The 20,366-nt window shown below is 34.8% G+C and overlaps 1 protein-coding gene across 1 annotated transcript in view; it reads right to left on the bottom strand.

Annotated features, from left to right (window-relative positions):
* The window catches only part of DYNC2H1 (dynein cytoplasmic 2 heavy chain 1), a 400,170-nt gene that overhangs the window by 169,732 nt on the left and 210,072 nt on the right, over positions 1 to 20,366 (bottom strand). Inside the window, exons 76-78 of the mRNA XM_082626481.1 lie at positions 11,203 to 11,363; positions 8,170 to 8,295; positions 5,090 to 5,200 (exon numbers count right to left, since the gene is read on the bottom strand). Of these exons, the coding sequence (XP_082482607.1) occupies positions 5,090 to 5,200; positions 8,170 to 8,295; positions 11,203 to 11,363 (398 nt within the window). The remainder of the gene's footprint in view (positions 1 to 5,089; positions 5,201 to 8,169; positions 8,296 to 11,202; positions 11,364 to 20,366) is intronic.

The raw sequence follows: 20,366 nt of genomic DNA, 5'->3' as shown, positions 1-20,366 counted from the left end.
AACCGAAATTGTACATTGGACTAGTACCAGTCAGAAAACACTTATCCACATGTCCAAAATCTGTTTATATTATATTTTAAAATTATCAAAATGAAAGAAAAAAATTGAGTTCTTGGAAAAAGACTAAAATAAATCCATTTCAAAAATTACCTTGTTTTAAAGGTAATATTTTCCTTCAAACTGGTTTCTAACATTAATGAAAAATTCAGATCAGTACTTTAAGAATGCCTGCCACAAAAAATAATAATGCCCTTTGCAAACCTTTTCATTCTGTTTTCTCTTAAATAAAAACTTTTGTTTTATTAAAAGAAAAAAAATGCATAAGTATTTTTTTACTAAGTGCATTTCCAAATGTACACTTTCAAAATGAAAATGCTTTGTTTATGAAACAGTCACCAAAAATTTTCATAGAATAGACAAAATTTTCTGAGCACTAAGGAAACTGAACAACCACTTAGGGTTTTTGTGTTTTTTTAAAGACCCTATACTAAAGGTTATGCAAAATGAATAAATCATGTACAATTACAGGGAAAATGATATACAAATAAAGATTATTAGAAAATGACAAAACAGAAACACTAGTATGTCAAATTATGATATAAGGTAAAATATATATTCAACTGAAAATTCAGACTTAAAATAATTTCAATATTAATTCAAGTTAATTAAATCAATTAAGCATTCAGCATAAGAAATCAGGAAGAATGAAATCCAGTACAAATCTAAGGGAAACATAAGGATGAAAAAATAATGAAAAGAGCAGGAAATTCAGTGAATAGAAAAGAATTAAAAAGAAAAAGTAAATCAGAAAGTATGACATTGGTTATTTGTGATATATTTTTTCTATTTTTTAATTTTATTTTTTAAATTTTTATTGGAGTATAGTTGACTTACAATGTTGTGTTAGTTTCTGCTGTACAGCAAAGTGGATCAGTTATACATATACATATATACACTCTTTTTTAGATTCTTTTCCCATATATATGGGAAAAGAAGAGTTCCCTGTGCTATAAAGTAGGTCTTCATTTGTTATCTATTTTATAACTCTATTTCTGTTTTGTAGATAAGTACATTTGTACCCTTTATTTATTTATTTATTTATTTATTTATTTATTTATTTATTTATTTTTTGTGGTACGCGGGCCTCTCACTGTTGTGGCCTCTCCCGTTGCGGAGCACAGGCTACGGACGCGCAGGCTCAGCGGCCATGGCTCACAGGCCAAGCCGCTCTGCAGCATGTGGGATCTTCCCGGACCAGGGCACGAACCCGCATCCCCTGCATCAGCAGGCAGACTCCCAACCACTGTGCCACCAGGGAAGCCCTGTACCCTCTCTTTAGATTCCACATATAAGTGATAACATACAATATTTGCCTTTCTCTAAAAATTACAGTGCAGTATCACTGATGCACAGACGCAAAACTCATCAACAAAATACTAACAAACCAAATCCAACAATACATTAAAAGGATATTACACCATGATCAAGTGGGATTCGTCCCAGGATGCAAGGATTTTCAATATTCATGCATCAATCAATATGATACACCACATCAACAAACTGAAGAATAAAAAACATATAGTTATCTCAAGAGATGCAGAAAAAGCTTTTGACAGAATTCAACACCAATTTATCATAAAAACTCTCCAGAAAGTGGGCATAGAGGGAACCTACCTCAACATAATAAAAGCCATATATGACAAACCCACAGCAAACATCATTCTCAATGGTGAAAAACTGAAAACATTTCCTCTAAGATCAGGAACAGGACAAGGATGTCCACTCTCACCACTATTATTCAACATAGTTTTGGAAGTCCTAGCCATGGCAATCAGAGAAGAAAAAGGAATAAAATGATTCCAAATTGAAAAAGAAGTAAAACTGTCACAGTTTGCAGATGACATGATACTACAGTATATACAGAAAACACTAAAGTTGCTACCAGAAACTACTAGAGCTCATCAATGAATTTGGTAAAGTTGCATGATACAAAATTAATACACAGAAATCTCTTGCATTCCTATACACTAACAATGAACGATCAGAAAGAGAAATTAAGGAAACATCCCATTTACCATCACATCCAGAAGAATAAAATACCTAGAAATAAACCTACCTAAGGAGGGAAAAACCTGTACTCAGAAAACTATAAGATACTGATGAAAGAAATCAAAGATGATACAAACAGATGGAGAGATATACCATATTCTTGGATTGGAGAAATCAATACTGTGAAAATGACTATACTATCCAAAGCAATCTACATATTCAATGTAATAAATTTTTAAAAACAACTCCAGCAACTCATCAAAAAGAGAAGAAACAATAAAATGAAGATTTCATAATTTTTAAATACAATAAAACGTGTGTGTACATATGTGTACATATATACAGTAATAATTTTGAACATAATGAACTGCACTATTTCCTGGAATAGTTAAAATCATTTACATTGATTTAAGAAATAGAAAAAAAATTCACCAATAACTTAAATCAAACTGAAAATTTCTATAAAAATATAATCAAATTACTTCCTAAAAAAGGATACTGGAAGAGGCTGCACATTAAGTTAAAATTTTCAAGGAACAGCTCCCCTGATATATTAACTCTTCATTTATTGAAATATTACTGTATTCTTCCTACATGCCACATATTATATAGTAAGTAAAAAAGAAAAAAAAGAAAAAAAGAAAAAACATAGCCCTTGCCTTCAGGGCTTGTACAGTCCAGTTCTGCAATATAGTTTAGTAGAAGAGTATACTGAGAGAGTGGCTGGAGAAGTTCTCTCTTACTAGACATTATAATTGACATTCATTCAATTAATATGTTTCCAAATATTAAATCATTTTTGCATTCCTTGGATTAATCCTTAGCCTTTTTCTTCCTTACATGAGACTTAATGCCTTCAGATGGAAAACGGAAGTACTGATCTAAAACAACAGGTAGTTATAAACACCAATAAGATATTTTTCATCAGACAAGAGATTATATAAGAGATTATATTCTCCAAGTTGAGAGAAAATGCAAGCAGAACGTTTTAAACCAGTTTTCTAAAAGATTAAATTCAGTTTATTATTATTTCAGTTATGACTTGGACCAGTTCCACAATATCATTACAAACACATAAAGTTTTGGATGCATCAGGTTTGGGGAGGATCTGCCAAGCATTACACGTTAGAAGGATGGACTGATGGATAGATGTATGGATGAAGGGAACAAATGAAGGAAAGAAGAAAACAAAGACTGAAAATCTAACTTAGCTATGTCAAAAAACAAATGATATGAAAACTGGATATCCATGTGCAAGAGTGAAGCTGGACCCTTACTTTACACCTAATACAAAAATTAACTCAAAATGGATTAAAGACCTAAACCTAAGACCTGAAACTATAAAATTCCAAGAAGAAAACAGGGGAAAAGGTTCATGACATTGGATTTGGCAATGATTTTTTTAGATATGCCACTAAAAGCACAGGCAACAAAAGCAAAAACAGAAAAATGGGACTACATCAAACTAAAAACATCTACGCAGCAAAGGAAACAATCAACACAGTTAAAAGGAACCCCTAATGGAATGAGAGAAAGTATTTGTAAGCTGTATATCTGATAAGGGGTCAATATGAAGAATACATAATAAATTTGTACAACTCAACAACAAAAAAATCCAATTAAAAATCGTCAAAAGACTTGAATAGACATTTCTCCAGAGAAGACATACAAATAGCCAACAAGCACATACAAAGATGTTCAACATCACTAAATATAGAGAAATACAAATGAAAACCACAGTGAGATCACCTCACACTGTTAGGACAGCCACTATTAAAAAAAAATAAAGGAGACAATAATGAGTGTTGGTAAGGATCAGAGAAATTGTGTGCTATTGGTGGGAATGTTAAATGGTATACCACAATGGAACAGTATGGAGGTTCCTCAAAAAATTAAAAATAGAATTACCATATGATCCAGCAATCCCACTCTGGGTATATATCCAAAAAAAATGAAAATATGATCTTGAAGAGATATTTACCCACCCACGTTCATTGCAACATTATTCATAATAGCCGAGAGGCAGAAAATCTAAATGTCCATGGGCTGATGAATGGATGAAGAAAATGTAGTACACACATACAATGGGATATTATTCAGCCTTAAGAAAGAAGGAAATGCTGCCATATGCTACAACATGGATGAACCTTGAGGACATCATGCCAAGTAAAATAAGCCAGTCACCAAAAGACAAATACTTCATGATTCCACTTAGTTGAGGGATCTAAGGTAGTCAACTCACAGAAACAGAAAGTACAATGGTGGTTGCAAAGGGTGGAGGGAAAGAGAAATAGGGAGTTGCTCTTCAGTGGATACAGTCTCAGTTTTGTGAGATGAAAAAATTTTAGAGATCTGTTGCACGACAAGGTACATATGGTTAACACTACTGTACTGTATACTTATAAGTGGTTAAGATATTAAATTTTATATTATGTCTTTTACTACAATAAAAAACAAAAATTAATGGTATTAAATAATATTTAAAAGAAAAATGTAAATGTATTTTTACAAATATATTATTTATGTATATACTTCATCTAAATATACAAAAGTTTTTGAGTGCTTTGTAGACAGTTGTCTACAGAGCTTTAGAAGGCATGCTAAATTACTGCACTTACACAAATAGTGATTCAAATTTTTATTTTTTCATAAATTTTATTTATTTATTTATTTATTTGTTTGTTTATTTATTTATGGCTGTGTTGGGTCTTTGTTGCTGCGCGTGGGCTTTCTCTAGTTGCAGCGAGTGGAGACTACTCTTTGTTGCGGTGTGTAGGTTTCTCATTGCAGTAGCTTCTCTTGTTGTGGAGCACGGGCTCTAGGCACGTGGGCTTCAGTAGTTGTGGCACGCAAACTCTGGTTGTGGCTCGTGGGCTCTAGAGCACAGGCTCAGTAGTTGTGGTGCACAGGCCTAGTTGCTCCGCGGCATGTGGGATCTTCCCAGACCAGGGCTCGAACCCACGTCCCCTGCATTGGCAGGAGGATTCTTAACCACTGTGCCACAGGGGAAGCCCATGTTTCAAGTTTTAAATCTTCTTACCTCATATGTTATCTTCAAACTTGACTGTAATAAAATTGGAGTAAAGTTGGGATGAACTTCTGCAGTGAGCCAAAGACGAAAGGTATCTTTAGGTTGAAGAGTATTCAATTCCTTGTTTATAAAAACAACAAGAATAAAAATCTACTTAAACATACACACAAATTTCCATTTTATAAATATATTATTAATAAGTACTTATCTTACTAAAATCTTTCCATGACATTCTGATATATTTCTTAATGTTCTGATTATATTTCCTGTAAATTTTCATCTTCTCTACTCCTAGCTTAGTGAAATAGGTAAGAACTTGGATATAGAACTGGGCCAACTGGGTTGAAATCCAAATTTGGCCACTTATTTGCTGTGTGACCTTGGATTCTTTGACTTAAACTCTCTAAGCAAGGATAATAACCATACCTACCCTTATAGGATTGTATAAAATGCAGTGCCCAACACACAGTAAATACAAAATAAGTGTTAGCTATAGTCGTGATGCCTAAACAACGAGCCATCTTCAGGCCTTCAGGTTCTCACTTCTTCAATTCACACTTCCATAGAGTTATATTATAATATCAATTCCTTTACAATACAATTTTTAGTGTGTCCTATAGCCTATAATATCCAAAATTCACCATTCAAATTCACCTGCCAGTGCTGTACACTTTAGTGACTTATTCGAATTTTTATCTCTTGTCTCTTTAGTCATCATATTCTTTCTGCCTGTTATTCTCTTGTAACCTGACAAATTCTTACTCATCTGTCAAAATATTATTTAAATATCATGTTCTGGGAGAATACCTTCTCCAACTCTTCACTACCACAATCCCAAGCAGATTAATCACTGATGGTATTTTGTAAATTCCCTTCTGCAGTATTCATCGTATGACTGTATAGTTATTAATGTGGTCTGTCTCTTCTAAACCAAGCTCCTCGAGAGCAGGTACAAATTTTGTACGTAACCAGCACCTAGGAATATTCCTGGCTTTTTTCTGTACTCAGCAAGCACTTGTAAAATGAATGACTAAATGAATGAATGAATGACAAGAGAAATGTTGATAGCTCTAAAAGAGAGTGAAATCTAAAAATTATATTAGGGCTTCCCTGGTGGCGCAGTGGTTGAGAGTCCGCCTGCCGATGCAGGGGACACGGGTTCGTGCCCCGATCCCGGAAGATCCCACATGCCGCGGAGCGGCTGGGCCCGCGAGCCATGGCCGCGGAGCCTGTGTGTCCGGAGCCTGTGCTCCGCAACGGGAGAGGCCACAGCAGTGAGAGGCCCGCGTACAGCAAAAAAAAATAAATAAATAAATAAAAAATAAAAATAAAAATTATATTAATAAATATATGTCTAATACTAAAATTCATTATTATAATGTGAAATGTAAAGATGACAAAAATGGCAAGAGAATTGCCATGAAAACATTGTGCTTCCTTAAAATTGTAAATTATACAAGTTTCTATACCTAATAATAATTTTTAAATGTAAAATTGGAATAAAATCTTGCTTTGGGTTAGCATATTTTAAAAAAAAGATTAAAAAAACAATACATTTGTGATACAGTTGAATTTAAAATAAACATAAATTTATATCCAAACAATTCATCCAAACTTCCCAAAAGAAAAGCAAAACAATTTAATTTTTTTTAAAACTTTTATGATATGATCTACCCTATATATGCTTCAAAAAGTCCTAATTAAGATTTGATTCCAAAATAATAACTGTAATTATACTTTACATAGGTTAATAGCTATCATCTATTGTTTGGAACAGAAAGCAGGATTCAAGAATTCACAAGTCTTCCTTACGTTTTGAAACATATGTAATTCATCTGACATAAATTTTATATTTTATACATTTGTGATTTTTACAGAAAACTGTAGTAATAATGGAATTACTTGAATATTCATATATATCTCAGTTCCAAAATCTACATCTTCTTTTGATAAGTAGTAAGTCATCATGGTCTATCACTTCATTCACTTAGTCATTAACTCATTCATCAAAGATTATTTAACTACTTACATGTTTTATGTAAAGTGCTATAGTTGCCAATTTATTTTCAACACATTACACAAATTTTCAACATACTACAACTAGGCTATGGCTTCCTACTCTATTCTGTTTGGTTCTATTCTGAATAACTTCTGCTAGATTAATTAGTTAATTAATTATTAACTCCCTTGTTAAGGACCTCCTTTGACTCTGTGTCCTAGGACAAAAATTCCAAGCACTTCGTACGATTTTGAGGGTATTCCATAACCTTGCCCCTTCCTAGCCATCTAACTCTATTGCCCCACATCGCTCTGCCTGACCCTTCCAGGACATTCAAGGACATCTTAATTCTTTGTACTAGGCAGGCACATTCCCGCCACTATGTCTCTACTTGTGCTGCTAGAATTAACCACAATTTTTTTTCCCCCTACACTTAGCTAAATCACACATAGTCTTCAAGGAACATCTTGTCTTCAGTGACATCTATGACTACCCAAAACCATATTCATCTTTCTTCTTAAATAAGCACTAGACTTAATTCCAGGTTTGCATTTAAACCTACACATCAATTTGTTCTGTCTTAAAGTTTTTTCATCCTGGGCCCATTTCTGTTAAATAAAATGATTGCTTCCATTTACACTCAGCCTCCTTAGCACCTAGGAAGTGTTCTGTAGTTCTCTCTGACTCCTCTACATCTTTTCTCCTCATACAGATACAACAGAACAAAAGCATAAAGAAAATTTAATGTTAAAAATAGGTCTTCTACAGTTCTTTAAAATATTTCTCTATTTTTCATCTGAAAAAATTCTCTAAGCCTCCCCTTCAGTCCTGATTAATTTTTTGACTTCCTCTAAATGTCTTAGAAAAGAGATTTTTATAGATTTCTTATTAAAAGATCCCTTTTGGTTTGTACAAATGTACATATATTTAAGGAGAAAATACGTAACAGATTTTAAATGATTCCCCAACAAATACTAATTTTTAAAAGACATCATAAATTGTGCATGACATAGTTTAATACTGATGTTCCTTGGAGATTACTGAATTGAGTATATTAGATATTATTTGCACCACACTGATCTGAATCTACCTTTTCCAGAACTGGCAGCCAAGATACCACAAGATGTAAGTTCTTCAAACAGAGCCAGTCTCCATTTCGGGCACATTCTTTTAGCATTTGAACTGCTAAATCAGCTTGACCTTGACCCATGGCAACCTGCAAAAACAAAAACAAATAACAAAACTTAAAAAAAAAAAAACCAAATTTGATAACATGTTGTAACAGACTTTCAAATTATCCTGCCATATATATGAACTAACTCAAGTACTGTAATCAGGGTTTTAAACTTTTAATAAGAAATATCAGACTCCTGCTGTTTCCAACAATTGTCTTGTTTTTGTCCTTATATCAGTGGCAGATTTTTAATATTATTCTATTTAGTAAAGGTATTAACATTACAGGTCTGCAAGTTATAGAACAGTATAAAAAATTACTGAATAGTTTTTTTATTCCTCATCCCACTAGTTCCTGCAATTCTTACCCTCTCAAACATGGGCCTTTAAAAACATAATTTTTTATGACTACTGTCTTGTTGTATTCTTTGAGGGATTAAACATTAACAATACCACTTCCTTGAAATTTGCTTCTCTTTTAAAAAAATTTCTCCAACATTGCACAAATTTGGCTCCCAAGCTACTTGGTCCACTGAACTGCATAATTTCCTAGCCCTTCATCATCTAGAAGAACCTAACATGTTGGGCCTCAAGACTCTACATTTAGCCCTCTGCTCTTCTATTCTTTTTCAGGGAGAGGAGGCAGGAAGGAGAGAGAGAGAAAAGAAGAAAGGGGGAGGGGAGAAAAAGAAGAGATGGGAGAGGAAGAGGGAAGGAGAATCCTGATCTCACTGGAATTCCATTCCTGTATTTACAATCCCTATATTCTATCTGCACTTAGGACACTAATGTAATAGGCTAGGCCACTTTATAAAATAGAAAACATCCAAGCAGAAGCTGAAACACCCTAGAAAATAGATTCAGTATATAAGATTTCTGTATTATTTGAATGAATAGACTAGTTAAGTCTACTTAAGACTACTTAAGTCTAGGATTCTACAAAAAAGTTTTAGTCAAGGTTCTAAACTGGTTGCATGCCACTTACTATACCAAGTTTAAACTCCTCTATATGTCTTTTTAAGGATAATATATATAATACTTAAGTATCAGTACAGCCATATCTGTCTTTGTATATATGAGAGAAACACATTTACTGAGAGTCCTGGCTCAAATATTTTATTGGGTACATGGTCAAAACACTTTGAAGAATACTGCTATAGACTACTTCAAACCACAGTGATCTCTCTTTTCATAATGAATACAAGATAGCATTTCATTGTTTTTTAGTTGACTTTTACAAGTATTGATTTTGCTTTTCAATTAGACTATAAAGGTTTTGAGAGTGGGAACCATGCGTCTAATTCATTGCATACAAAAGCATGTAACAAAACAGGTAATAAATACTCATATATTGATTTCTTTTTAATTTTCAAGATCTAACCCAGAACTAAGCAAATAGGAGGGATAAAACAAATACTGGTTGAACTGTTCAGATGCATGTATTAGTTTGCCATTATTAAAATGCAAAAAAAAAAAAAAAAAAAAAACCACCTTGAAACAGTTGAAGGCATGTACAACAGAATCAGAGGGGGAAAAAAAAGAATAAGTATTTTGCTGAACTGAAATGGTAGCTAAAAGTAGGAACTCAAAATTTTCTATAAGGCATAAATTGTATGAAAACAGCTTAAAGGTTCATGAAAACTTAGAAGAAAACATATACTCTAAGAAAAAAAAATACATTTTTAAAAAGCACAACAGGAAATGTCAAGAAGATGGTTAGCCCCTACATCAAAAAAAAAAAAAAAAAAAAAACAGAAAACCAAAAAACCCACAGTTTCTTGAAATGAAAATTAATTTTTTGCATTAAGAATATATTATTATCCTTAGGACATACATTCAGCATAGCAACAAAAGCTTTAAAATAACAGGAGATTTATGACTAAATACGTCTGTATTTAAAGGTTTTACAATATTAAAAAGTTTTGCAAGTACACAAAAGTCTAGAAATTCATATAGTCAAACTTACAGTGAGTGCAAATAGCTTTATCTTTCTGCCAATATCACTGCTAACAGGTACAGCCTGTAGAAGAGGGCTCCCCTTCCTCAAGACATCTCACTGACAATTGAATATTGTCCTGATATATTAATACACTATAACTAGGATTGAATGAAACTCCCTAGAGTTAGTGCAAAACCTGTACAACTAAGCCTAACTCTCTGCTATTTTGCTATCTTCTACTTATATTCCTCATAACATTCTCACTTGTCAATTTTTGGTTGCTGTGAACGTATTCTGCTTTTTTAATCATTATTAATTATTTTCCCAATGAAAAAGATTTATTTTTTCCACATGTCAAAAATTGAGGGTAAATTAATTCATTTTCAAACTTACATGCCAACTGAATTGAAAAAGAGGTGCTAATCTGAACAAACTAAAACTCAGAAATTTAGCTCAGGACAAAATGGTATTATATGAGACAAATATATTATCTTATCAGACTTCTGGAGGTTAGAAGTCCCACTCTTCTATTGATCTATTTTTAAATCAAGGTGTCAGGGTTCGAAAATAAAGGTAGTATTGCAGGGCTGTTCTTTCTGGAGGCTTTAGGAGAGAATCCTTCCGTCGCCTTTTCGAACTTCTAGAATCCACCTACATTTCTTTGTCTGTGGCCCCTTCTACCACCTTCAAAGCCAGCAGCACAGCAACTTCTCACCTCTTTGACCTCTGCTTCCTCACACCTCCCTCCTTCACTCTGCCTCTTCTGCCTCCTTCTTAAAAGGACCTTTATGACTATACTGGGCCCAAATGAATAATCCAGGATAAGCTCTCCATTGCAAAATGCTTAACTTAATTACATTTGCAAAGTTCCTTCTGGGGGTCAGGATGTGGACACTTTCCAGGGACATTAGTTGGCACACCGCAACAAAAAATGTCTGTTCCACTAATAGAATCAAGTATGGCAGGAAGATCAATAGCTGTAGCAAAAACAGCAGGGTAATATGTACTGACCTGATGATAACACTCTCCACTTCTCTCAGAATTAGCAAGTTCTTGGAGTTCCTGAGAAGGATCAGCACCCGGGGAAATGATTATCAATATGGGTTCAATTTCTAGTGTCTCTTTGTATAAACGTTTGAGATTTAGAGGAGGTGGGGACAACTCTTTCAGTCCTAAAAGATATATTAAAGAAATTATAAATAAATAGCAACATGAACCAGAAAATGTCTATTAAAACTAATTACATGATATATAACAGATAATAACTAAGTCAACTATAATCCTATACATATTAAAGGTTTCTCACTCTAAAATCATTCACATACTAGTAAGAACTAACATTTATTGAATGCTTAAGGTGCCAGGCATTTTTCTAAATGCTTTACATCTATGACATCATCTAATCCTAACAACAACGTTAAGAGGTAGGTACCCTGATTACCACATTCAACAGACACAATCAGCACTGCGGTCTTAATATACAATTCTCTCCCTACAAAAGAAGACTGAAGCCAACCATATTACCATACAGATTTTCATTCATTTATATAACTGAGAGCCTATTCTGTGCCATGCATATGTGGAATCAGATTTCCACATGATGTGGTAAATAATATCACTGTCATGATATAGGATAAAGAGTTATTTCTTATGTCCTTGCATTAAGAGAAAAAAAAAGTGGTATAGAATGAAAAAAATGCTTATTTTGGAGACAGAAATATAGCTCTCAGTTTATGTTTGTTAGCTAAATGACCCTACGCAAATCACTAAAACGCACTGTGCCTTGGTTTCCTCAATTGTAAAACAGGGATAAAACAATCCATAGGTCATTTGGAGGCAAAATAGGATACAAAATAAAAATAGATTCTATTTATTCATCATGTACTCTACGCTAAGCATACTCAAGGAAATTGAATGTCTTCCCAAAGACCACCCAGCCACTAACTGCTAACTGTATTCAAGGTAATTCATCTGTTCTTTTTTCTATTCTGAAGCTCTTTACAAACTGTAAAGTCCTACACAGACAAGAAATTATAACTTCACTGTTATATTTAAAACTCTTCTGCTAAAATTTTAATGTTTCCATTATTAACGTATTTAGTAAAAGACAAGCTAAAGAAGACCCACTTCAATTAAAAATCAAAAATACACTTGTCTGAACTGAGCTAAAAAGAAGAGTATGACACAAGGGTTTAAAAATAGAGGATTAGAATGTAACAGAATGAGTACAGAGGAAAGAAGGGCTTTCTTATATCCTGAACTGTAGAAATGAATAGATAATATTGCACCTCAGAAATCCTAAAATAGCAGGAAAAGACATTCTTAAGGACTTCTGTAACAAGCACTTTAAAATGTGAATTCAATGCCATCAAGATGGGCTAAAACAGGCATTTCTAGATGACCATCCTGAAAAGACAAATTTCACGCCTGAACTCTTCCCCTGTATTCTTCACAGCAGCAAGAAACAATGCTAAGCAAGGATTTTCAAAGACAGAAACGTTCCTAATACTAGGTGAAATTTACCCCAACAACCATGTAAAATTGATGAATTGCTTCTAGAGGCATATCTTATGAATTTTGTTTTTAATTAAACGTAAACTGGTAACACTCATTCTTTGTAATAGAAAAGAATTCTTATATACTCGTGGCAATGTAATAAATATTTTTATTTTCATATGTTCATTTATTTATTCATAAATTCTCATAAGCATTCTAGGCCAATTAAATGTACTGTGATATGATAAAATGCATCAAAGGTCTTAAAAATGCACATTGCCCTTGACTCAGTAATTTAAACTATAATTAATTCAAGAAATAATTCAGAATATGAATGCAGAAGTATGTACAAGAATTTTCCTTGTAGCTCTTAATATTAGTTAAAAACTGGGGGAAACACAAGTTTCTAGAAACAGTAGTCTGAATGAGTAATTTCTGATAGTGATATAAAGGAACTGAAGTTACAAAAATGGTGAAGTAAAAGATCATGCACTTAAAAGTAGATTAGCACTGTTTGAGGAAAGCATCCTAGGAACCTGTTTGGAAAACTGGGAATTTTGGAAGAAAGTACTAACCATTCTGTCTCCAGACTGCTGTTCTGGACTAGAGCTGAAACATTTCCAGCCTCCAGACAACTCTGCTCGCTTCAGACTGGCCACCACAATCCTAATTGGCAAGAACCAATTCCTTAATACCTAACCTATTGCTCCTGTTTCTCCTGAATTCAGTGGTTTTTGTATATTGACAGACTCCTTGGTTTGTTTCAAGTCTGAAGTCAAGGGGAGAGTCCGTCGGCAACCAAGGACCTCTCTGTTCAGTCCTGAGCAGGATTTTCCTAAAACTGTAGGACTTGTCCCTATACTTGTGGCCCTAAATATATAAAGGAATATGGTTATACCATCCCTTAGACTTTCTCTAATTGTTGAAAATTGTGCAATGGTTAATATATTAAAGCCATCTGTCCATTTGTCTTTATTTCAAAAATCTGAACATATGGCCAGCATATACTTGAGCTCAGTGTTTGATGGCGAAATTTAAATGTGGATAAAATAAGAATAGTATACCCATGAAAAGAAAAGTAGATTAGGCAACATGATACCATATTGTATATGCATCTATGTGCCTAAAAGTAATAGAAAGGTGTAAATAAAAATGTTAATGATGGGCTTCCTTGGTGGCGCAGTGGTTGAGAGTCCGCCTGCCGATGCAGGGGACGCGGGTTCGTGCTCCAGTCCGGGAAGATCCCACATGCTGCGGAGCAGCTGGGCCCGTGAGCCATGGCCGCTGAGCCTGCGTGACCAGAGCCTGTGCTCCGCAACAGGAGAGGCCGCAACAGTGAGAGGCCCGTGTACCGCCAAAAAAAAAAAAAAAAAGTTAATGATGATTATCTTGTAATGATGGAAAAACAGGTGTTTATCATTTTTACTCCTCTATATCTTCCCATAGACCTCTAATTAGATGTACTATGTGATAAGAATATGTCAAAATGTATATAAAGATATTTTCATATAAAATGACCACAAACATTTTTCTTATATGCAGTATGAGCTACTGTCAGTTTGTTGCAAATGCTCCTGAGAAGGATAGGTAATTCTGGTATAATATATTTCTCCTTATCTTTTCTAACAACTACAGGCATATCTCAGAGATATTGCGGGTTCAGTTCCAGACCACTGCAATAAAGCGAACATTGTGATGAAACAAGTCACATGAATTTTTTGGTTCCCCAGTGCATATAAAAGTTATGTTACACTATACTGTAGTCTATTAAGTATGCAAGAGCAATATGTCTAAACAAACAATATATATACCTTAACTAAAAAATACTGTATTGCTAAAAAATGCTAACCATCATTTGAGCCTTCAGCAAGATGTAATCTGTTTGCTGGTGGAGATTCTCGCCTCATTGTTGACGGCTGCTGAATGATCAGGGTGGTGGCTGCTGAAGGCTGGGGTGCCTGTGGCAATTTCTTAAAATAAGACAACACTGAAGTGTGCTGCATCGATTGACTCTTTCTTTCACCAACGATTTCTCTGTAGCATGCAATGCTGTTTGGCAGCATTTTATCCACAGTAGAACTTCTTTCAAAATTGGAGTCAAATCCTGACACTGCTTAATCAACTAAGTTTATGTAATATTCTAAATCCTTTGTTGTCATTTCAACAATCTTCACAGCATCTTCACCAAGAGTAGAATCCATCTCAAGAAGTCACTTTCTTTGCTCATCTGTGAGAAATAACTCTTTATCCATAAATTTTTTAATCATGGGATTGCAGCAATTCAGCCACATCTTCAGGCTCCACATCTGATTCTAGCTCTATTGCTATTTCCACCATAGCTTCAGTTACTTCCTCTACTGAAGTCCTGAACCTCTCAAAGTCATCCATGAGGGTTGGAATCAACTTCTTCCAAACTCCTGTTCATATTGATATTTTGACCCCTTCCCATGAATCGTGAATGTTCTTAATGGCATCTAGAATGAGGAATCCTTTCCAGAAGGTTTTCAACTTACTTTGCCAAAATCCATCAGAGGAATCACAATCCATGGGAGCTATGGCCTAAGAAAATGCATTTCTTAAATAACAACACTTGAATAGCAAAATTATTTCTTGATCCATGGGCTGCAGAATGGATGTTGTATTAACAGGCATGAAAACAACACGAATCTCATTGTATATTCCCATCAGAGCTCTTGGGTGACCGGGTGTATTATCAGTGAGCAATATTATTTTAAAAGGAACCTTTTTTATTTTCTGAGCAGTGGGTCAACAGTGAGCTTAATCTAGTATACCATGTTCTAAACAGATGTGCTGTCATCCAAGCTTTGTTGTTCCATTTATAGAGCACAGGCAGAGTAGATTTTTAGCATAATTCTTAAGGACCTGAGGATTTGTAAAATGGTAAATGATTGGCTTCAACTTAAAGTTACCAGCTGCATTAGCCCCTAACAAGAGAGTGAGGCTGTCCTTTGAAGCTCTGATGCCAGGGATTGACTTCTCCTCTCTAGCTATGAAAGTCCTAGATGGCATCTTCTTCTACTAGAGGGCTGTCTCATCTACATTGAAAATCTATTGTTTAGTCTAGCTACCTTCACTTATTATCTTAGCTAGATATTCTGGATAACTTACTGCAGCTTCTACATCAGCACTTGCTGCTTTACTTTGCACATTTATGTTATGAAGACAACTTCTTTCCTTAAAGCTCAAGAACCAATCTCTGCTAGCTTCAAACTTTTATTCTGCAGCGTTCTGACCTCTCTCAGCCTTCGCAGAATTGAAGAGAGTTAGGGCGTCTCTCTGGATTAGGTTTTAGCTTAAGGGAATGTTGTAGCTGGGTTGATCTTCTACCCAGACCTCAAAAACTTTCTCCATATCAACAATAAGAATGTCTCACTTTCTTATCAGTCATGTGTCACTGAAGTAGCACTTTTAATTTCCTTCAAGAACTTTGCCTTTGCATTTATATCTTGGCTAACAGTTTGGAGCAAGAAGCCTAGCTTTCAGACTACCGCAGCTTTGGACGTGTCTTCCTCACTAAGCTTAATGAGAAAGACACATGACTCCTCCTTTACCTTGAGGACATTTTAGTGTTATTAACTGACCTAATTTCAATTTGTTGTGTCTCAGGGATAGGGAGGCCTGAGGAGAGGGGGAGAGATGGGGGGAACAGCTGGGTGGTAGAGCAGTCAGAAACACATAATGTTTATCACTTAAGTTCAATGTTTAATGTAGGCATTATTTGGCACCTCAAAAACAATTACAAGAGTAACATCAAAGATCACTGATCACAGATCACCATAACAAATATAATAATGAAGAAGTTGGAAATATTGTGAGAATTACCAAAATGCAAGACACACACATGTTGAACAAACGCTGTTTGAAAAATGGTGCCAAAAGACTTGCTTGACACTGGACTGCCACAACCTTCAATCTGTAAAAACTACAGTAACTGCAAAGTGCAATAAAACAAGGTATGCGTATACTGACTGAAACATATGTTTTATTTGGAAAATACATGCCAATACAGAAATTATCTTTTAAAAGCTAAAATGATTATCATATCATTTTTTTTACATCTTTATTGGAGTATAATTGCTTCACAAGTGTGTGCCAGCTTCCGCTCTACAGCAAAGTGAATCAGCCACACATACACACATGTTCCCATATCTCCTCCCCACCATGTCTCCCTCCCTCCCACCCTCGCCTCCCACACCTCGAGGTGGCCACAAAGCACCGAGTCAATCTCCCTGTGCTATGCGGCCACCTCCCATCAGCCATCCACTCCATGTTTGGTAGTGTATATATGTCCATGCCACTCCCTCGCTTTGTCACAGCTTACCCTTCCCCCTCCCCATATCCTCAACAACATTCTCTAGTAGGTCTGTGTCTTTATTCCTGTCTTACCCCTAGGTTCTTCACGACATTTTTTTTTCTTAAATTCCATATACATGTGTTAGCATACGGTTCCTGTCCTTCTCTTTCCGACTTACTTCATTCACTCTGTATGACAGACTCCAGGTCCATCCACCTCACTACAAATAGCTCAATTTCATTTCATTTTATGGTTGAGTAACATTCCATTTTATATATGTGCCATATCTTCTTTATCCATTCATCCAATGATGGGCACTTAGGTTGTTTCCATCTCCTGGCTATTGTAAATAGAGCTGCATGAACATTATGGTACATGACTCTTCTTGAATTATGGTTTTCTCAGGGTATATGCCCAGTAATGGGATTGCTAGGTCATATGGTAGTTCTATTTGTAGTTTTGTAAGGAACCTCCATACTGTTCTCCATAGTGGCTGTACCAATTCACATTCCCACCAGCAGTGCAAGACTGTTCCCTTTCCTCCACACCTTCTCCAGCATTTATTGTTTCTAGATTTTTTGATGATGGATATTCTGACTTGTGTGAGATGATATCTCCTTGTAGTTTTGATTTGCATTTCTCTAATGATTAATGATGTTGAGCATTCTTTCACGTGTTTGTTGGCAGTCTGTATATCTTCTTTGGAGAAATGTCTGTTTAGGTCTTCTGCCCATTTTTGGATTCGGTTGTTTGCCTTTTTGTTATTGAGCTGCATGAGCTGCTTGTAAATTTTAGAGATTAATCCTTTGTCAGTTGCTTCATTTACAAATATTTTCTCCCATTCTGAGGGTTGTCTTTTGGTCTTGTTTATGGTTTCCTTTGCTGTGCAAAAGCTTTGAAGTTTCATTAGGTCTCATTTGTTTATTTTTGTTTTCATTTCCATTTCTCTGGGAGGTGGGTCAAAAAGGATCTTGCTGTGATTTATGTCACAGAGTGTTCTGCCTATGTTTTCCTCTAAGAGTTTGATAGTTTCTGGCCTTACATTTAGGTCTTTAATCCATTTTGAGGTTATTTTTGTGTATGGTGTTAGGGAGTGATCTAATCTCATACTTTTACATGTACCTGTCCAGTTTCCAGAACCACTTATTGAAAAGGCTGTCCTTTCTCCACTGTACATTCCTGCCTCCTTTATCAAAGATAAGGTGAAAGAAATTAAAGATGATACAAATAGATGGAGAGATATACCATGTTCTTGGATTGGAAGAATCAACATTGTGAAAATGATTCTACTACCCAAAGCAATCTACAGATTCAATGCAATCCCTATCAAACTACCACTGGCATTTACCACAGAACTAGAACAAAAAATTTCACAATTTGTATGGAAACACAAAAGATCCCGAATAGCCAAAGCAATCTTGAGAATGAAAAACGGAGCTGGAGGAATCAGGCTCCCTGACTTCAGACTATACTACAAAGCTACAGTAATCAAGACAGAATGGTACTGCCACAAAAACAGAAATATAGATCAGTGGAACAGGATAGAAAGCCCAGAGATAAACCCAGGCACATATGGTCACCTTATCATATCATTTCTTAATTTAACAAGTAGACACTTTAAACTCCATGAGGCAGGACTTTTATCTGTTTTGCTCACCATTTTGTATACAGAGCCAAGCATAAATTCAATTATTATTTCTAATATTAAAATACCACAGAAGATAAATATATATTCATTAATCCATTTTATACAATATTTCAACATATTGGAACATTTTGGATTTAGAGAAAAAACTCATGAAAAACATTTTACTGTTTAAGATAACACAGGTGACACTCATATTACTGGGAATTGCATGTTAGCCATTCCACCCACAAAACTCCAATAAAATCCACATTGCACTTTAAGTGAACTTCGTCTATATATAATTATTGGTTTTATTAACCCAACTAATTTTGACTCATGACAGCATTTGAACTGTCAGTGTCAGTCATTCAAAACTATTCAATAAAGTTAAAGATCCAAAAATGTTCATTGCATTGTGAATTATCAAAGTGTAAAACTACTTGTAAATCACTGGGATCTTATATTTTGACCTTAACAGTTAAAATACATAAATTCTCTCAAAAGAAAAAAAGAACTAATAATAAGTCAACGAAATAACTCTAACCTTTATTGTATTTTATTTTACTCAGACAAAATGTTGAAATAATAAAAAATAAATAATTTGCAGTATAAAAAGGAAGGAATATTGCTTCTGTACTTTTTAAGTACCTGAGTAAAGAAAGCAGCAAGTTACTATCAAACTATTATAGTTAGCAAGTATAATTGATTCATTCTTCCTCATTCACCTCATCCTCCCTAACAAAGAGACTGATAAGAAAATTACTTTTCCTTTATCAGAGAGAAAAGACAACTCTTAAAATGTAACACAAATATCAATGAAAAGAAGGAAAATCAACAACCACTAACTAACCTGACACACATCAACCAATTAAATGGGAAAATACTCTTTAGAAATGAAATAATACTCAAGCCTGGAAGCAAACAAAAAATGTCAAACATTTTGTGGTAGAGTAAAATTCTAAAGATATCACTTTCAAGATTCCTACCCCTTGGTTGTTCAATCAAACACTAACCTAGGTACTTCTGTGAAAGGACTTTGTAGATGTAATTAAGGTCATGGATGTTAAAATAAGATTATCCCATATTATCCAAGTGTGCCAATTTAATCACTTGAGCCTTGGAAAGCAGAAAAACTTCTCCAGCTTAAAGTCAAAGAGATGCAGCCTGAAGAGAGAACAGGAAAGATGAGGCAGAGGGGGTAGTCAGAGATGTGAAGCATGAGAAGAAATCAATCTGCCATTGCTGGCTAAAAAGAAGGAGGAAGCGGGCCACAAATACAATCAAAGAATGCAAATGCTTCTAAAAACTGAGACAGACTTCTAAGAACTCAAAATGACAAAAAGAACCTCGATTCTCCAACTGCATGGTGCAAATTCAGTTGAGTGAATCTGGAAATGGATTCTTCCCAGAACCTCCCAATAAGAGTCCAAATGACCAACACCTGTGTATTTATTTAGCCTTGGTCAACTTGGATCAGAGAAACCAGGAGGGCCTACCAGACTTCTGACCTATAGAACTATGAGATAATAAATGGGTATTGTTCTAAGCTGCTAATTTGTGGCAATCAGCAGCAATAGAAAATGAATACACATTTCCTTATGTCCTTCCTTTTCTCTTAGACACAGACTTCACAGGACAGTTTGAGCTATGGAAGCAAAGATCATGGGATGGGATGTTAGCATGGATAAGAGAAGTAGAGGAATGTAAAACTAGGAAAGTTTCAAGGCTCAAAAAGAC

This window comes from Mesoplodon mirus (assembly GCF_964341445.2).
Source record: "Mesoplodon mirus genome assembly, chromosome: 7".
NCBI lineage: Eukaryota > Metazoa > Chordata > Mammalia > Artiodactyla > Ziphiidae > Mesoplodon > Mesoplodon mirus.
This window is presented reverse-complemented; position numbering and strand designations above follow the sequence as displayed.